At 38.8% G+C, this 17,982-nt stretch overlaps 2 protein-coding genes across 2 annotated transcripts in view; one reads left to right on the forward strand and one right to left on the reverse strand.

Annotated features, from left to right (window-relative positions):
* Positions 1 to 1,173, forward strand: part of NID2 (nidogen 2) — a 61,313-nt gene extending 60,140 nt beyond the window's left edge. The window contains exons 19-20 of the mRNA XM_023514490.1: positions 670 to 782; positions 967 to 1,173. Of these exons, the coding sequence (XP_023370258.1) occupies positions 670 to 782; positions 967 to 977 (124 nt within the window). The 3' untranslated portion in view covers positions 978 to 1,173. The remainder of the gene's footprint in view (positions 1 to 669; positions 783 to 966) is intronic.
* Positions 1,174 to 1,759: 586 nt separating this feature from the next.
* On the reverse strand, positions 1,760 to 17,597 carry RTRAF (RNA transcription, translation and transport factor). Its single transcript, XM_003792143.3, has 8 exons — positions 17,382 to 17,597; positions 15,801 to 15,925; positions 13,991 to 14,090; positions 8,373 to 8,459; positions 6,895 to 6,983; positions 4,366 to 4,434; positions 2,178 to 2,226; positions 1,760 to 2,089 (listed from the first exon to the last, which is right to left on the reverse strand). The coding sequence occupies exons 1-8, from the start codon at positions 17,440 to 17,442 to the stop codon at positions 1,935 to 1,937; spliced, it is 735 nt and encodes a 244-aa protein (XP_003792191.1). The 5' UTR covers positions 17,443 to 17,597; the 3' UTR covers positions 1,760 to 1,934.
* Positions 17,598 to 17,982: the final 385 nt, after the last annotated feature.

Below are 17,982 nucleotides of genomic sequence, written 5' to 3' on the forward strand. Positions count from 1 at the left end.
GCACTCCTGGAAGGCAAACCGTTCTGGAGGATATACTGCTTGTTTTACCAAAACTTGACTTTAGTAGTAAGTCCTCTGCTGGGGCTTTTGTTTCATTATCTCATTAACAGGTAACAACCTTCAAGTGTTACCACTTTTGAAATTATGCTTGTACTTCACCCAGAAGTTAATGGTATTGCTCACCAGCAGCTTAAAAGTGGAGGGCTATTTGTTAACACGTGAGCTAAAAATGAAGTACATTACTCTGAACCTGTTCAGAGAATAAAAGCCTGCCCCTATGTGGCACCAGGAGGTAGATTACTAGATACAGGGTTTAAATGGATTTTTAAATGTGAACACACTGTGCACAGGAAAACTAAAACTACTACTCAGTTCTCAAGTGAAGAAATGGGGAAAAAGTCTATGCTCTCTACCCCACCTCCCACCATTTTGATTTAATTGGTCTGGCATGAGGCCCAGGCAATTTTTAATAGATCCCCACGTGATTCTAAGTGCAGCCAGGGCTGAGAGCAGTTACAACAGTGGCTCTCCAACTTCAGCGTGGCATCAGCATCACCCCTCCGGCAGAAAGGCTGGGAGATCGCTCGCTACTGAAATTGACCGTTTCTAACCTCGCCTTTTTTTCACTTAGTGACTGACTCTCCATGAATTCACCCTTTCTGTTCCCAGGGACGGCGTTATATCAGTAAATAAAGACAGTGGTCAGTTTACTGATGAGTATCTCCCAGAGCAGCGATCTCACCTCTACGGGATAACTGCGGTCTATCCCTACTGCCCAGCAGGTAAGGAAGTGGACACACTGCTGGATGCTTCCTGGAGTAGCAGGGAAATAGAAATCGATTATTCATGGCCAGTTTACCCCCGCTGCCTCTCAACTGCCTTTATCTATGCACAAAATGAAAGACACTTGCTGTTGTCACTTGATTACAGAATATTCACCTCCCACCCCTCACTCTATCCTCACAGGGAGGAAGTAAATAGGAATGTCAAGGTGGACTTGGAGTTTACAATCAGAACCTGGACCCTAAAGAACATTTACTGCAAAGGTGAAGAAAGTGAAAAAGGCACTGGCCACGAGAAGTTCCTGTATACATCAGATGAACATTTTTAGTGCAAAAAAACTACATTTTGTGAAGTTTATACCTCAATCTTTACTACTGTATCTTTAAAAACAAAGGTTGTTATTGCAAGTTTAAAAAAGTAATAGAATTTTAATTGTTGCTTATTACAGCAACTTCTTATAAACATTTATCATATTTAAAAGATCAGATTCAACTAAGAAGGAATTAGAGTCTCAGACTCTAAATCTGATTTTTGCTATGGATTCTTTCTGGCCAAGAAACTAAAACATGTGCTCAGTATAAAGTACACAGTCCTAAGGATCATAAACTTCGACACAGTGAGCGAGGGCAATGCAGAACTGATGGGACATGACCAGTTATTTGTGGTTTCCCAACAGAAGTGCTCACACTATTTTTTTTACCTCTGCATCAGTGCATTTCTATTTATATCAAAGGTGCTAAAATGATTCAGTTTGTATTTTCTGATCCTGTAAATGCCTTTACAGAAGTACTCCCAGAAAGTACTACATTAATAAATACCAAAGGTGTAACAGTTCTCAAATTTTCTAGATTATTCCAATAAAAATTTTAAGTTTTCCTAACTTCAGGATCTACATTGTCTCTGACACAAGTGGGGATTGGCATGTACCTCAACCACAAGAGAGGAAACAGAGTATACATACTAAAAAAAAAAAAAATTCCACTTTCCCAAACTTTATTAAAGAAAAAAGCAGTGGTGGTAAATCTCTAAAACATCGTCAATTTTCTGGGATTCCTCCCTTGAAAAATGTGATATTTGATTTCCAAACACATGCCAGAAGTGTACGTGGATCCCAACTGCACCAAGCAGGTGAGGAGCTGAAGTCTTAGTGTTCATCTTCCGACCTTCCCCAGTCTGTGGTCTGTCTTTGGGTCAGCAATAATCGCCTGAACAGCTACTATGGCTTCATTGATTTTTGTCTGTAGCTCTCTGAGCTCTTCTATATGCAGCAGTCGTAGGATCTGAGCAGCTTCATTAAGAACTGCATCTGTTTGCAAGGAAAGAGCACTGTATCAATACATAATCTTTGCTGGCAAGACCACTTACACATTTTCCAAGTGAACAAAATCACTTACCTCCTGTGTCAAAACCAAGAATATGTTTGTCTAAAGCAACAGGCAAGCCCTTTAAAAAAAAAAAAAAGACAAAATGACTGTACTTAAGAGAAACATTCTCATCTAAAACTGTGAATAGCAGTGAGCTATTCTGCTACTTTTATTCTTTCAGCTGCAATGGCGAGGGAACAAAGAACTTTCTGTTCACAGTTGCCTTGGGGTGGAGCAAGTTCTTCCATATAATAACCCATTAGTAAAGGAGGGCCTTTAAATGCCCTGGGAAGCTGGGCGGCCTATCAACCCTTTAGAGCAAATGAAACACTACATCCTCCGTAACAGGGCTCTGTCACTGCTGCCATGGAAGGAGGCTGGGCTGGGCTTTACTGTTCCAGTTTAGCTACAGTAAGCAGCACACGAGAAACACAGGACTACTTTTATATTACCTTCCTCAAAGTTTATTTCTGAGCACATTACTTTACGAACTGCACAAACATATCTAAAATGTACACAACTATTTTTTTGACCTGCATGATAGATTATCTATACATAATTTAACTTTCAATAGTTCATTTGGAAGTTACTTTGAAAAACTAAATGATTTAACGAACCAAAGATGGTAACTTTCGTTATGCCAAACTGTACAGACTTCACAATATTAGCAAAGAAAAATAAGGCAGTCTGGGCTTGCCACTGATTACACTGCATAAAATTACCACCAATAAAAAACTGCCTATACTTTCAATGTTACAAGCTGTCACTATTCAAATGCTTTAGTCACTGCTCAAGACTTGCCTGTCTATTAATGCAAACACACCTAGGCTCCAACTGTTCTGGAACAGATAAAAATAAAAAGTTGCATGTATGAAAGTACAGTAAGCAAAATTAAGGAGTAGAATTGTACTGAGTGGCTTTATATGGTAGTCTGGTACCAGACACTCCATTATCCCCTGCCAAAAGACCACCAAGGGACTAGCAGCTTCCCCTGAGAATTATCACATGCCTCAAATACTAGTTATGAATAGTTACAGACAAGTACATCAAACTGTAAGAAATTCTCCACTAAATTATTATAGGCTGGTGTTTTTTTGAGATGACACTAAAATTAAGATTTGGGAGCATTGAAAATAAAACCATATGTTACTTTGCAAAGAACAGCAAAGAGATTTGGCTATGCCCTCATTAACACTGCCTTCCAAACCAAAGACATAGTTTTGCTAAATGAATGAATGATTTTATTATGCCAGGACAATTTACTGTCTGTTCTATAGTGTGGGTGAAATAAGCTGATCTTTAATCCAACTTCCAGTGGTCTGATTCATACATAATTAATAAGCCAATAAGAACCTTCAGAAGAAAACTGAGTGTCTTTCAGAGACATTGCCCTGAAATTAGTAACCTTTTAACACTGCTGGGCCTGCCTAAAGGCCTTAAGAGGACAAAAGACATTGAAAGATGGGGGTGGGGGACCCAAGTCCAGAATGATGATGTGCTGGAGACCCCGTAAGACACCTCTGCACTGTCTCATAGTCTATCAAACGTTAGGGATATTTAGATTTCTGATATAAAAAAAAAATCCCCAAAGTATATTATCGATAAGAGGAAGACAGTCATAGTACCCAGCTTTCTTAGCCTACTGTTTGTCACCTGTCCAGGGAACCTTATACTTCAATCCAGCCCTCTATCCCTTCACCTGGTGGACATCCACCCAGGGAACCTCGGTGCACCCAGCACAGCACGGGCCCCGAGTCAGACTGACTGCCAGCACTCCAGCATTTACCAACCAAGGGACCTTAACCAAATTACTTTCTCATACTGCTTTATGCCAGGAAATTGAATGAAATGAAAATTTATTCTGAAGAAATAGGAAGATAGGATTTAGATCAATAATCCAGTAAATTTCATAGGGGTAAACCCTTTTCAATTAACTGCAGTGGTTTGTGGATGTGCTAATGAGGGAGCTTTTCTGAGGGATGAAGTGAAATAAACATGAAGTTCATCTTTCACTGAAAAATACCACCCCCCCCTACCCCCAATGAATACATTCAATTTGCCTAAGAACCAAACTCGCTGGCACTGAAGGAAGCTATCTTTATCTGGGCTGTTCTAATGTAGAACAAATATCTTAAACAGATACAAGCTAAGTTTAAACTAATGGCAACACCAAAAGAAACTTTCGCTAAGAACGAGTTTAGAACTTATACAAACATACCTCTTTTGTTTGATTTGCTTTAGCAACTGCATCCTGTGTCAGGCGCTCCTGAACCAAAATGCGAATTGCCTAAAAAACCCAAAAATACTGATTTTACTTTTTATAGGCTCTTTAATTGTCATCCTTTCTTTTCTGATCAAAGAAAATAAAGATGCTCAGTCTGTGAAGTTAGAATCGCCTAGTTCAATAACAAACTCCCCAATAAATTAAAAATTGAAAAATAAAGCTGGCTATTGTAACTGAAGTTTTTATACTTTTAGTATTTAATAACATGGAATGATGTAATAATTTAAAATATTTTTTGAGTAAGCAATACATGCCCTTGGCAAAAAAAAAAAAAAAACCCTTTTTAAACATGGAAGACTACATACAGTAGAAAATGTCTCACTCCTAAGCCCAGCCGTCCCTCCTGAAGAGAGTCATCGTTATCAGATTCTTTTTTTTTTTGAGACAGAGCCTCAAGCTGTCCCCCTGGGTAGAGTGCCGTGGCATTACAGCTCACAGCAACCTCCAACTCCTGGGCTCAAGCGAGTCTCCTGCCTCCGCCTCCCAAGTAGCTGGGACCACAGGCGCCCGCCACAACGCCCGGCTAATTTTTTGGTTGCAGCCATCATTGTTGTTTTGGCGGGTCCGGGTTGGGGATTTGAACCCACCACCTTAGGTGTACGTGGTTGGCGCCTTAGCCGGTTGAGCTATAGGCGCGTTATCAGATTCTTACCTGTCCTTACAAAAACTCCCTTACATTACTCTGTTCATGGATGCATGCATACAATCTTTCACACAAATATTTTTGTTTGTTTGTTTTCACTTCACTATAGTAAAATGTTTTCAGACCATTCAAAGGACACATTGTTGGTAGTTTTTTAGAGTCTTTTTTTTTTTTTTTTTTGGCAGTTCTTGGCTGGAGCTGGGTTTGAACTCGTCACCTCTAGTATATGGGGCTGACACCCGACTCAACTGAGCCACAGGCACCACCCCTATTGGTGGTTTTTTATAACTCACTAAAGCCTCTCATTATGGAGGCATGTGTGCACACACATTTAAAAACAAGATTTTTAAAAAGGAATTTTAATTACAGAGATGACAATTCCAACTCCAAAATAAGTGAAAACTTAAAAAAATTATTTTTAATAAACACCAAATGCTGTATTTTAAAAAGTGCATTAAAACATCCTTTAACAGTGACTGCAAATGTATCTGACAGTCTGACGGCCAGTTAATACACTGATTCTTATAGTTGGCAAACCTACTAAGATGTTTTCCATATTATGTATTATTTGAATACCTCTTAAAATAACTCAAAGCAGACAAATATGCAGCTTGGATTAGAATTTTATAAAGCTTTGTGTTGTAGCTGATTTATACTTTCTCCCATTGGGTTTCAAAGTCTGAGAAAAGTGCCCCCAATATGCTCTGCACTGTCCGTTCCCTTCTCACTAAGCTCCTGTTAAAGCTGACCTGACACTGTACAGCCGCTCCAAGACCATTTACATCACTGTCTGGGTAAAGACCAAGCCTTTGAAAAAGTTAAATTTCACTAAAAGCAACTTTTTGTCTTTTGCCATCCAATCTAGGCTGAGAAAATCCAAGTTAACATTCAGATTCAGTGTAGAAAACTGTAATAATTTAAGAATAGGACAGTCTTTCTCTCGTTAAAACTGACATTTAATATATAACGATTCTAAAAAGTAGGGTAAATTTGGTTTAATCTCTTCTGGGTAGAGTAAAATTTAATTATTCAGTTTATCATGAAGTAGTTCAAAGTAATTTTACATGCACATGGTCTGGTCGAAACCTCTTTAATCTCTTGTAAAAATCAGTAATAATCTTTAAAATAATTTCCTAGTCTAGATCACAAGTGCCACTCCTCTGATTCATTCACTATTCTTTTACATTTACTAGGGATAAACCTTCTGAAGTATATTTTTTTCTCAGAAAAAAGAGGACTCTTTGAGATTCCTGGGCTCCCTGAAGTGGAGGTCTGAACCTAGTGGCCTGTCTAGGATGAGGGAGTCAGAAGATAGAAACATTTATTTTTCAAAGAGATTCTGGGAGTCTATTTTTGACCAAATCCACCACTACTAATTTGCCACTTTCTACTATCGTAATGAATATGACCACGAATCCTTAAAAGAAATGATTACACAGAATTTGAAGAATGGACCATAGGATCAGAGTACTTAAAATTCTGGTTTTATTACTTTTGTGCCATCTCAGACATTAAAGTCTCTGTTTCTTCCTAAATGTATTTTTTAAAAAAGGACATTAGTCTCTACCTCTAGTACTATTGGGAGAATCAAATGAGATCATCTTTGCAAAGGACTTAGCAGTGGCGAGCACACAGTAAACCTCTCTGATGAGTTATTACTAGACAATTCAGAACAGATAAAGTCATGAGATCTGCTCTATGCCCCATATTCCTCTACTATATATTTTCACCAGCCATCAATTTAAATACCAATAGTATGTAGAAAATGCAGACTTTTTCTCTCTACGGTTTCTGTCAAGAATCTAGAATGTGAGGCTGACCTTAAGCATCACCAGGTAGTCATCATGGCGCTGAATCTGAAGGAGGTTGGCCAGAGCCATCACACCAGCTTTGAAGTCGGGGTTATTTACTATAAAAGAGTAACAATAAAAAACCCCTGTAGCTCAACAAACACGGAATCAGACACGTTTGTGAACACATAAACTTAAGAAAAACATTTCAACTATTCTAGTAACAACAAATCTTTTAATTTTTTTTTTCTTTTTTTTGGAGACAGAGCCTCAAGCTGTTCCCCTGGGTAGAGTGCTGTGGCATCACAGCTCACAGCAATTTCCAACTCCTGGACTCAAGCAAGTCTCCTGCCTCAGCCTCCCAAGTAGCTGGGACCACAGGCGCCCCCCTACAATGCCCGGCTATTTTTTGGTTGCAGCCGTCATTGTAGTTTGGTGGGCCCAGGCTGGATTCGAACCTGCCACCTTAGGTATATGTGTGGCTGGCGCCTTAGCACTTGAGCCACAGGCGCAGAGCCAAATTTCTTAATTTTTAAAAATGCTGCTGACAAGCGAAAAAAACATAAAGCAGAGTAGAGCATCAACAATTAGGCAAATTGATGACATAAATGGTTTTCCCATTACCATTCAAATGGTCCCCAACTTACAAAGGGTAAGCTTAGGACTTCTCAACTGTACAACGGGTTTACTGAGAAGTAACCCCATAGTAAACTTAGCAGCATCTGGACTCCACTTAGGATTTTTCAACTTTAAAATGGGTTTATCAGAGTACTAAATTCATTTCTGAGTTAAGATTTTTTTACTTTGGGACATAATTCCCCTATAAGTCAAGAAGCATCCGTATTTCATAAGCCAAACTGAAGAACGCAATAAATGACTAATTAAACTCACATTAGGCTTGTCTGGTAAATTTCTCTGCAAGGCCCATTTATGTAGCACTTTTAATTAACATTTCTTCCCAAGGCTATTATCAGTTTTAATATGGATACCTTCAAACGGACATTTTCCCAAAACCTTTTCTCTAAGCAACAGCTCTGGAGTGTCCAAGAAGCTCATTCATTCAAAAGATAACTCCCAAAATATCAGCCAGGGAAAGAATATTTAACACATCACAATCTAGATAATTAGAAGCTTCAGGTTTAAAAGGGGAAAGAATTACTAAAAGACACCTGGGATTTGAAATAACTTAAAATAATGAAAAATGTTACACCTGTCTCAGAGTGTCACTGGATCAAAAAAAAATCTTATACATCCAGGAAGGCAAAAAATGACCCCCCAGGATTAAATACAAATCAAACCCACAAAGTACGAGGAGCAAATCAAAGAACAGCATCTTAACTTCAGATAATGATCCACAAGGGGAGGGAGAAAGCACATTTAACTGACAAAAAACATCAACATAACTGCTGTATGGAGCCTTCATAATTTACTAAAGTCAAGTCAACTTGACTTCATTTAAGAAGTAAAATAAGAAACCAAAATTCAGTTTTATGCGTTTATATACTCACCATCCAAATTGATCAATGGCTCTGCATTCTTAGTTGTGCTGTCAGCATTTTTTGCATTATCAGGTACTAAGTCCTTGTATTTTTCAGCTATAAAAACAGGCAAAAAATATAATCTGTAGAACTATAACTTAAGGTAAAATAACCACTGCTAATTTACCAAATTTGACTGAGCCACATTTACAGGTTGAGCATCCTGTCTCAGAAATAATCTGGAACCAGAAACATTTTGGATTTCATAATATTTGCATAAATATAATGAGATAACTCAAGTCTACTTAGGAAATTCATTATGCTTTACATACACTTTACACACAGTCTGAAGGTGATTTCATACAATATCCTTAACAATTCTGTGCATGCAGCAAAGTTTGTGTTAAGTAGCTATGTACAAAATTTTCCACTTGTGTCTTCATATTGGTGCTTGGAAAGTTTCTGGATTTCAGACTTTTGAATTAGGGATGTTCAATCTGTATTAGCAGAAAACAATTCGTCCAATCACAATTTTTGCTTTAGAAAATCTAGTAAAATATAAAATTGAATCTGATTAAGCTAAAACGATTATTGAAATACTGAACACAAATAACTTTTTATTAACAATTCTGAAGGAAATAATTTCAAACATATAAATTTTAGGAGGAAAGAATCTTTTACACTTTATAGCTTTCTCTAAAACAAGGGTGTCCAACCTTTCTTTCCCTCTGCTGTATGCCAAAAAAAAAAGTTGTCTTGGGCCACACATTAAATACACAAACACTAACAAAAGCTGACTAGCAAATTAAAGGTCCATGTATTCTTTTCATACCTGACACCACAGATAAACAAAATATCCTCACAAAATCAGCAATAGACATCCCTACTCTAAACTTGGGGAAGAATAGGAGGAAAGTAAGTATAGGTTACATAACGACAAATTCAGTAAGAAACAAGTTTCTCCCCTATGATCTTTTGAATGTTGTATATAAAATCCCCAAACCTTTCTTTCCCCAAACAAAACAAAACAACAGCAAAAACCCAACACTTCGAACACACCATCATATACAAACCTAAAGCTTATTTCATGGAAACTTGAAATTCAGAATTTTGAAGATAGATTTTATTACTTTCATTTGAAAAATAATACTTAAAAAGAATTCACCAATAAAAGCACTTAATCACTTAATCCCCAAGATGGCATCTTAGGCTACTTATTAAGGAGACAAGAGGGAAAAATACAAGACTTAAAATTAAGCCAGACAGGAGTTAGCTCAAAGAAGCTCCCGTCACCAAATGTGCAAGAATACAAACATCAAAACATGTGATGGCAAAGAGAATTCTGATCCAGGGAGTAAAATAAGAATCCATAAATCTACACAACAAACAAACCGGAGAGACAGGAGAGCTCCTCCTTACAGTACAAAGCAAGGCCAGCAAATAAATGAGGGAATGGCAGAAGTAGAAAAGCATCTCTCGGCAATCACCACCGCCGTAACTGATTCAGGCAAGAATCACCCAATAAAAGTCTAAGGAGCACGGGCTCCAAATGCCTCCTTACTACAGAGGGGAGAAGAGTAACTTTACAGTGAAGAAACCTTAACCAAGTGGTCAAAGTTAGCACGACCAGTAACAGGACACACGGCCATCATGGATCTTGATATCACCACTCAGAAGAATGTTATTCCTAACAAAAAGTTAAAACCTGAACCTAATCGTGAGGAAAGACCACACAAACCAAACTAATACATCTCCTAAAAAATAAATGTCAGCGTCATGAAGCACAAATAAAGATAAGAACTGTTCCAGATTATATAGGAGACTAAAGAGATACAACAACTAAACGCAATGCATAATCCAGGACAGTTTGGGGATTTTGGGGGGAGGGCGGGGGTGAATAGTTGGTAAATGTGAGTAACAGCTATAGATAACAGTATTTATCAAACTTAACTCCCTAACTTTAATTATTATACTGTGGTTAGATATAACAAAGTCATTTTTAGGAAATGCACATTAAATGTAAGGGTAAGAGAGAATCACCTATAACTATCAAATGGTTCAGAAAAAAAGGGGGGTTGTATAGAGAGAAGGATAAAGCAAATGAAATAAAATGTTAAATTCTTCATACAATTAGTGCAATTTTTCTATAACTCTGAAATATAAAAAAGTAAAAGAAACAATTTAAGTCAGATCTTTTTTTTCTCAATTTTTAATATATATATATATATTTTTTTTTTTTGAGACAGGAGCCTCAAGCTGTCCCCCTGGGTAGAGTGCTATGGCATCACAGCTCACAGCAACTTCCAACTCCTGGGCTCAAGCAAGTCTTCTGTCTCTACCTCCCAAGTAGCTGGGACCAAAGGCACCCACCACAACACCCAGCCATTTTTTGGTTGCAGCCGTCATTGCTGTTTGGTGGGCCCAGGCTGGATTTGAACCTGCCACCTTGGGTGTATGTGGCTGGCGCCTTAGCCGCTTGATCCACAGGCACCGAGCCTTTAAGTCAGATCTTAATCACCTTAATTGACAAGCTACCAAAAGACTTAAGAAATGGTAAAGCAGGCTTGGCACCTGTGGCACAGTGGTTACGGTGCTGGCCATATGCACTGAGGCTGGCAGGTTCAAACCTGGCCCCGGCCGGCTAAACAACAATGACAACTGCAACAAAAATATAGCCAGGCGTTGCAGCAGGCGCCTGAAGTCCCAGTTATTTGGGAGGCTGAGGCAAGAGAATTGCTTAAGCCAGGGGTTCTCAACCTTCCTAATGCCCTGATGTATTTTCATTGTTATAAAGGGGTCGTGACCCACAGATTGATGTTTTTTTGTTTGTTTGTTTGTTTGTAGTTTTTGGCCAGGGCTGGGTTTGAACCCACCACCTCTGGTGTATGGGGCTGACGCCCTACTCCTTTGAGCCACAGGCACTGCCCAACCCACAGGTTGAGAACTGCTGGCTTAAGCCCAAGAGTTTGAGGTTGCTGTGAGCTGTGACACCATGGCATTCTACTGAGGGTGAAATAGTGAGTCTGTCTCAAAAAAAAAAAAAAAAGGAATGGTAAAGCACAAATTATAGCAATTCCCAACGGTTTCAGCAGACTTGAAATAAGTTAACTTAAAAGAAGGCAATACATTAATGTAAAACCACAAAGGAACATCAGCACCTCCTACTGACAAAGGATAGTATTATTACTTTAATTTTCAAAAGTCTGTTCCTATAGTTGCAAATTTTAAGAATAAACAAAACTTGTTTTGTAGGTTAAGACTTTCAATACACTCTTGATACCATTTACATTTCAATTACATATTGATCTCCTTTTCATTTCACATATGAGTTTTTTAAAAAGTCCATTAAACCATGCTATCACTGAGAAGTGTACTTATATTTCATGGTAGGAGCACGTGATCACATGGCACATACCATTGCAGGCTGAAGGATTATAAAAACAGAATAAAAGAATAAACACTAGGAAGATGGAAATACATTGTGCTGGTGCTAAGAATTTATTTTGAGAATAGCTGGAAAACACTTCTGGTAAGAGGAAGACTACTACACAGGAGCACACACACAGTTCCTACCAACCAAGAGCAGGATAAATAAAAAGAGCTTGTTAAATGTCCTAAAAATCAATTAATACTATACCAAGGCCACAAGGCTTATGATTAAAACATGTATTTTCTAAAGGAAGAAAAGCACAAGTATTTCCTTTGGAACAAAAATTGAAAGTAAAGAAAAAAATCTCAAATTAGAGCTTTCTTTAAGATTTTTGCCATAATGCTTCTGAAATTTAAGTCTGAGGTAGTAGCAAAAAACCTGCCCAATGCTCCAAATTGGTGCATGTAAACACTCACATATACTGCATTCATTAAAATAATTACTGAAGTTGATAAGCACCTACTGTGTGCAATAAAGTATGTCAGGTACTGTAGCAGACAAAATAATGTCCCAGTGATATCCACATCCCAGTCCCTGGAACCTGTACTTGTTACTTGACAGAGCGAAAGGGACTTGCAGAGATGATTAAATTAAGGGCCCTGAAATGGGGAGATTATCCTGGATCATTCAGGTGGGCCCAGTGTAACAGCCACATCCTTGTAAGAGGGAGGAAGGGGAGTCAGAGAGTAAGCTGACAAGGGAAGCAGGGTCAGAGAGACTGAAGAACGCTATTCTGCTGGATCTGCACGTGCAGGAAGGGCCAAGTCAAGGAACGCAGGCCGCCTCTAGAAGGTAGAAGAGGCCGAGAAACACATCTCCCCAGAGCTTCCAAAAGGAACCAGCCCGCTAACAACCTGACTTTAGCCTAGTGACTTACATCAGATTTCTGATTCCAAAATAAGATAATAAATTATGTCTTAGGTCACTGAGTTTGTGGCAGTTTGTTACAGCAGTGAGAGATTACATAGATACCATGCAGGAAGCAAGCTGAGTATCAGCTTACAATTTACTCGGCAGATGAGACAGAAGCAAAACATAAAGTGGCAAATCACTTAAAAGGCATAGGTTAAAAGCTACCAAGTCCAGAGGGAAATATTACTCAGACAGAATTTGAGTTGGATCTTAAAAAGATGGGTGGGATTTAGATGTGTACAGACAGACTGAAATGGCATACTAGCCAAGGGAAAAGTGAACAAAGAAATTCAAGGGAGAAAAAAGTGATATAAACAGGAATCAGTGTTATTGAGTTTGGTGACGATGACGAGTATGCAAATGCTGGTTGGACACCAGTCACTGAAGGTCTTAAATATTAGGCTAAGGAGCTTTTGATTCCTATTGTAAAAAATGGGAGACGTTTCTGAATATGTAACTGGAGCTATTGGCCAGAAACAAGGAGTAAGCAGCATTCTAAAACAGATTATATTTCAGGTGGCTTCGTTGGCCACGCAGTTAAGAGTAGAAGTGACACTAACAAGTGACTAGTTTGGAAGACATTACAAAACGGCAACAGCCTGAATTAGGGTGACAGCAGTGGGAACGAAAAAGATAAGATACAACAGACATGGAAAAAGATCAACGAGGGCAGGACAGGAAGGAAAGGGAGAAGCCAAAGATCAAAAAGGCTTCAAAAGCAAACGATTAGAAGAACTAGAACTGACAGTACCATAAAAGAGAAACATGAAAAACAGAGTACGGAAGGGGAGATAAGATGATCGGATGTTGGCAGGGCTTCCAAAATGTAATGATCTAGTGAGAAGAAACGTGAGTTTAACGTAGGTACTAATACGCAGAAGCTTCTAATAACAGGAGTAGCTGTGATAAGACAACACGCAACCTAAGTAATATCCTTTGGCCTCTGGGGTGTCCATGTATACTGACGTCAGACATGTTTCAGTCTCTCGTGGAACTACCTGCTGCAAACACCCCCCAAACCCTATCAATTCTGGAACATTAACAATTTAATTTTAAAGGCTAAGGTGCAGGCTGGGAAAAGATGGCAAATTTACCAAACTAATGTTACTTTGTGAGAAGACAACTAGTCTCCAGAAAATCACATTTCCAAATTCTAAAAGAAAAATGTAACATAATAGAAAGTGCTTCTAACATCTTGTGATAAAAATGAACTAAAAGTAAAACAATATATGACCAAAAAACAAACTGGTAAGTGCCCTACATTTTCATACTCCCTCTTTAAAATGACATTCCCCACAAAACATACCATTATCTCCATATTCAAGTCTAACAGCTAAACCAAGAAGCCAGTCAATTGCTTCTTGTCGATCTTGAATCTTGAAAGGACAGTTAACATCTCTGAGATACTATGAAAGAAAAAAAATTAAGTTTCATTATTACCCAAACATCAAGAAATTAAGAATGGTACAGATTTCTCTAATAGCGAAAGAGATCTTATTTGGGTCTCTTGAGAATACATCTCTTATAACATGTATATTACTACACTTTTGATGTGATTATATATCCCAAAGGAAGGAAACATTTAAGGAAAAAAAAGAATTATTTTCATCATGCTTTTTTGAAATTTTTACCTTTGTGGATCCTGGCAGGATACAACTGATCTATAACAATCTCAGACAAAACTGAGGTCCAGAGGCATTGACAACGACCAGTGGTTACACAACTTGGATCTGGGACTTGAACCTAAACTTCATAATTCCAATCTCAGTACACGTTGAACAATTACATAAAAAAGACAATTTTGAAAAGGAGTATGTACAAATAAATCATTTATTTTCTAAGCCTTAACTTTCACATTACAGAAATGCCACACAATAGAGCAGGCCATGTAATACACAAGTAGGGTGTAACTGAATATTTTAAACAAACATCAGAAGCTATACATCCAAATGAAGGTTGTCCTTCAAATAAGTCTCTTAGGAGCTTAAAATCTAATGCCAGCAGAATAGTAATAGTCAAAACTTCTAGAACTCCCTTTTGGAAATCCTTTCAGGGATAATTAATCAATCAGTTATCTTTCAGTCATAACTCATTTTCTAATCAAAAACATAATCCCCTCATTCATAAGATTGGGCTATGATTCAAAAAGAAAATCTACTTCAAAGTACAAAATAGTTGTCAATACTAAAAAGAGAAGTTCCAAATATGACTCAAGTAATGACATAACCATTCCAAAGAAACCAATTTGCAGGATAATATTTATTTGGGTAAGTTTTGATACACTTATGTCTAAGTCATTCTACTTTACTGCCACTTCTAGGTATTTCAGACCAGGAAATTTTTCTGTATTTTTCAAATACCCCTCTACAGGTAGAATTTTGTATGGTTTCGTACACACGAATGAACCATAAGTTGTAATATAAACAAATACAAAATCCTAACAATATATTTCACAGTCTTAAGAAACCCACTGAAAATTTCATAAATATTTTTTAGGAGCAAAGGGAAACAATCCAGTAGCAGCAGAAGCAATGGGAACAGGGGGCATACAGGGGCTGCGATGGGCAAAGCCCTTCTGTGAACAGGTCTATCACTCACTGACAGAAAATCACTCCTCTGAGACAGACACCATGGTTACCACCAGTTACTGACGAGAAAACTGAGGCACAGGACGGTTAATAAACATGTCCAAGGTTACTGCCTTGGAGTATAATCTACATAATCCCTCTAATTCATAAAATCACTGATTCTAAGGAGAAAGACAGTATTATTACAACATTTTTAGTCTATTGTAAAAATTCTGATTCTGGCCATCAAATGAAAGTGAAGTATTTACCATTTATGGAATATATACCACTATTTAGTTAAGAAACTTCACAACATTTCTGGAGAAAACTATTTTTATTTAATATGGAAAGCTGTAAGAAGAGAAAATATAATTTGTACTAAAATCAAAAGAAATATGGTTAAAAAAAAAAAAATCTAAATCCCCGAAATCCAGCTTTCTTAACATTGATCGTTATTATTTATCTTAAGAGGAACATAGTAACTATAAAGCTCATCTTTACAAAGATTTTTAGAAAAGCTCTCTGTACTTTTACTTCCTAATTCGTTACCTTTTCAAAGAACTTGGGCCAGTCACTGCTGTGGATGTTTCTTAAATTACCTCTGTCTTCAATCTTGTAGTGTCTGATTTTCTGATCTTCAAGCCAAACAATAAAGTTTCTAAATTCTGTTTCATCTGCAAGAAAATATATATATAAACACCTAGAAGCATTGTAGAGAAAACTTCACTACAGAAAAATAGGTCATAAAGAATTTTTTTTAACCTCAAAATACTAAATTAACTTTGCTGACAGAAACAGGAGATGAAAGTACAGACGATGGTGCCACAGGCTAACAATGATCTGTTCAAATTTGGGTCTGAATTCAAATTCTGGGTCCAGATACTCGGTGTGTGAACTTGGGCTGATCACCTACATTTTCTGTACTTCAGCTTCTTCAGCTACAAAATGTGCGTAATAATAGGACTTACCTCAGAGAGTTGTTATGAAGATTACATGAAATAAATGTGGAAAAAAACAGTATCTAGTTCCTTTGGGAGCCAGAAGGAGAAACTGAGCAAAGTTAAATTTATGGCAAATAACATAGTAAAGTAAATAATACTAAAATATGAGAAATTGAATGACAAAACTGAGGAAGACAGACACTGTGACTACTATTGTCATGTAATGATACCCTTACATTAAGTGTATACAGTGTTATTTAATGTCCCCACTTTACAGATGAGAAAACTGAGATTCAAAGATTCAAATCCAGATCTGGTCCTACTGCCACTAACTCTGCCTTATTAAAGTAGAAAAACAAAAAACTACAAATTAGAAGCACAAAAACTACAAATTAGAACAAAACACTGCTATCCTGCTTAGAAATTATTTTCAATTTGTAAGTCCAATTCAAGCTTGCAGTATAAGGTCTTGAGAATTATACAATACTGTTAAGTATCACGAGTTGTACTTGATCACTTTCAAACTTGCTAGCCTACCACAAGAACTACAGAAGAAATGACTACAGGAAGGTAGGTGAGTTATAGTAACAGCGTTATTACTTTAAAAAAACTGTAATGCTGCAAAAATCCCCAATACTTTTATACTTACAATTCAACCTTCTGCTCATCCGCTATTAACTTTTTTGCACGACCCACGCAAAGTAATTAGGCCGTTCCTATGGGTGCTTACCCTTCCACCGCCGGGCCTGAACTTCACTGTGTACTATGTTGGTCTGAGACAGCTTGGTGGGTTTGTACTGTCCCTCGGCCGGACCAGGGGTAGCTCCGGGCAGACAGGGAGCTGTCTTCAAGTTACTCAGCACCCTCCAGCAGGTGCTCGGGGTATCGCCCAATTACACGGAGTGGAAAGGTTAAGACAGACAGACCAAGGTGTTTCCCTTTTGTGTGCTGAGGGAATCGTGTGTATGAGTGTGTGTTGGGGGAAGTTAAGCTCCTACAGAGGATGGAGACGCGGAGCCTGGAGTGGGTGAGCGGCTCCGAAGTCGGGGGCGCGGCCGGGGAAGGCCGGAAGGCAGGTGCCTAGAGGCCTCCGGGGCAGACCAGGCCGCCGAAGGTCCCGCTAGGGAGACGGGCTGCCGCGCGGAGGGAGGGACCGCCGCCCGGATCAGGGGCTCATCCGCCGCCTCACCTTTGCAGTTGAAGCCAGCAGAGTTGTGGTAGTCGAGAGCCGTCAGCTTGCGTCGGAACATGGTCCCCGCTTCTCGCTCTGGTCCCCGGGCCTCGGCCGGGAGAGGAGAAGCGAGGAGGAGCAGGCGGCGCAGGCGGAGCGACGCGGCGAGGGGGCGGGCTGGCGCTGGGACGCTCCGGAATGGCGGCGGTCTGCGCCAATCATCGCTTAAGGACGGCGGCCCGCCCGGCAAATGCCCACCAATCACGGCTCCGGCCTGCAAGGCGGGGCCACGGCGTGGCACGTCGACGCTGAAATAAACTTTATTGTCAGCGTCTCAGTGTACAGCGCGCAGAAGGCGGCTGGGACGCGCGCTGGTTTCCTCCCAGCTGGACACAACTCGCGAAAAGCAATGTATAGAGCTTTTCTGCCATCAGCTATACCGCTCGTTGGATTATAGAATTACTGTTTAGTAGTTTGAGTGTAGTCATTCATTCACTTATGTATTGGCCCGATATAATAAGTGCTCTTCTAACGTTGCTAAGACAAAGACTAAAAATAAAAAGCAATGTCCCTGAAGTAAGGTGCTTTCAGACTACTCGGGAGTGAGCCACACGTAAAC

This window comes from Otolemur garnettii, unplaced genomic scaffold (assembly GCF_000181295.1).
Source record: "Otolemur garnettii isolate 467f Iridium unplaced genomic scaffold, OtoGar3 scaffold00054, whole genome shotgun sequence".
Lineage (NCBI taxonomy): Eukaryota > Metazoa > Chordata > Mammalia > Primates > Galagidae > Otolemur > Otolemur garnettii.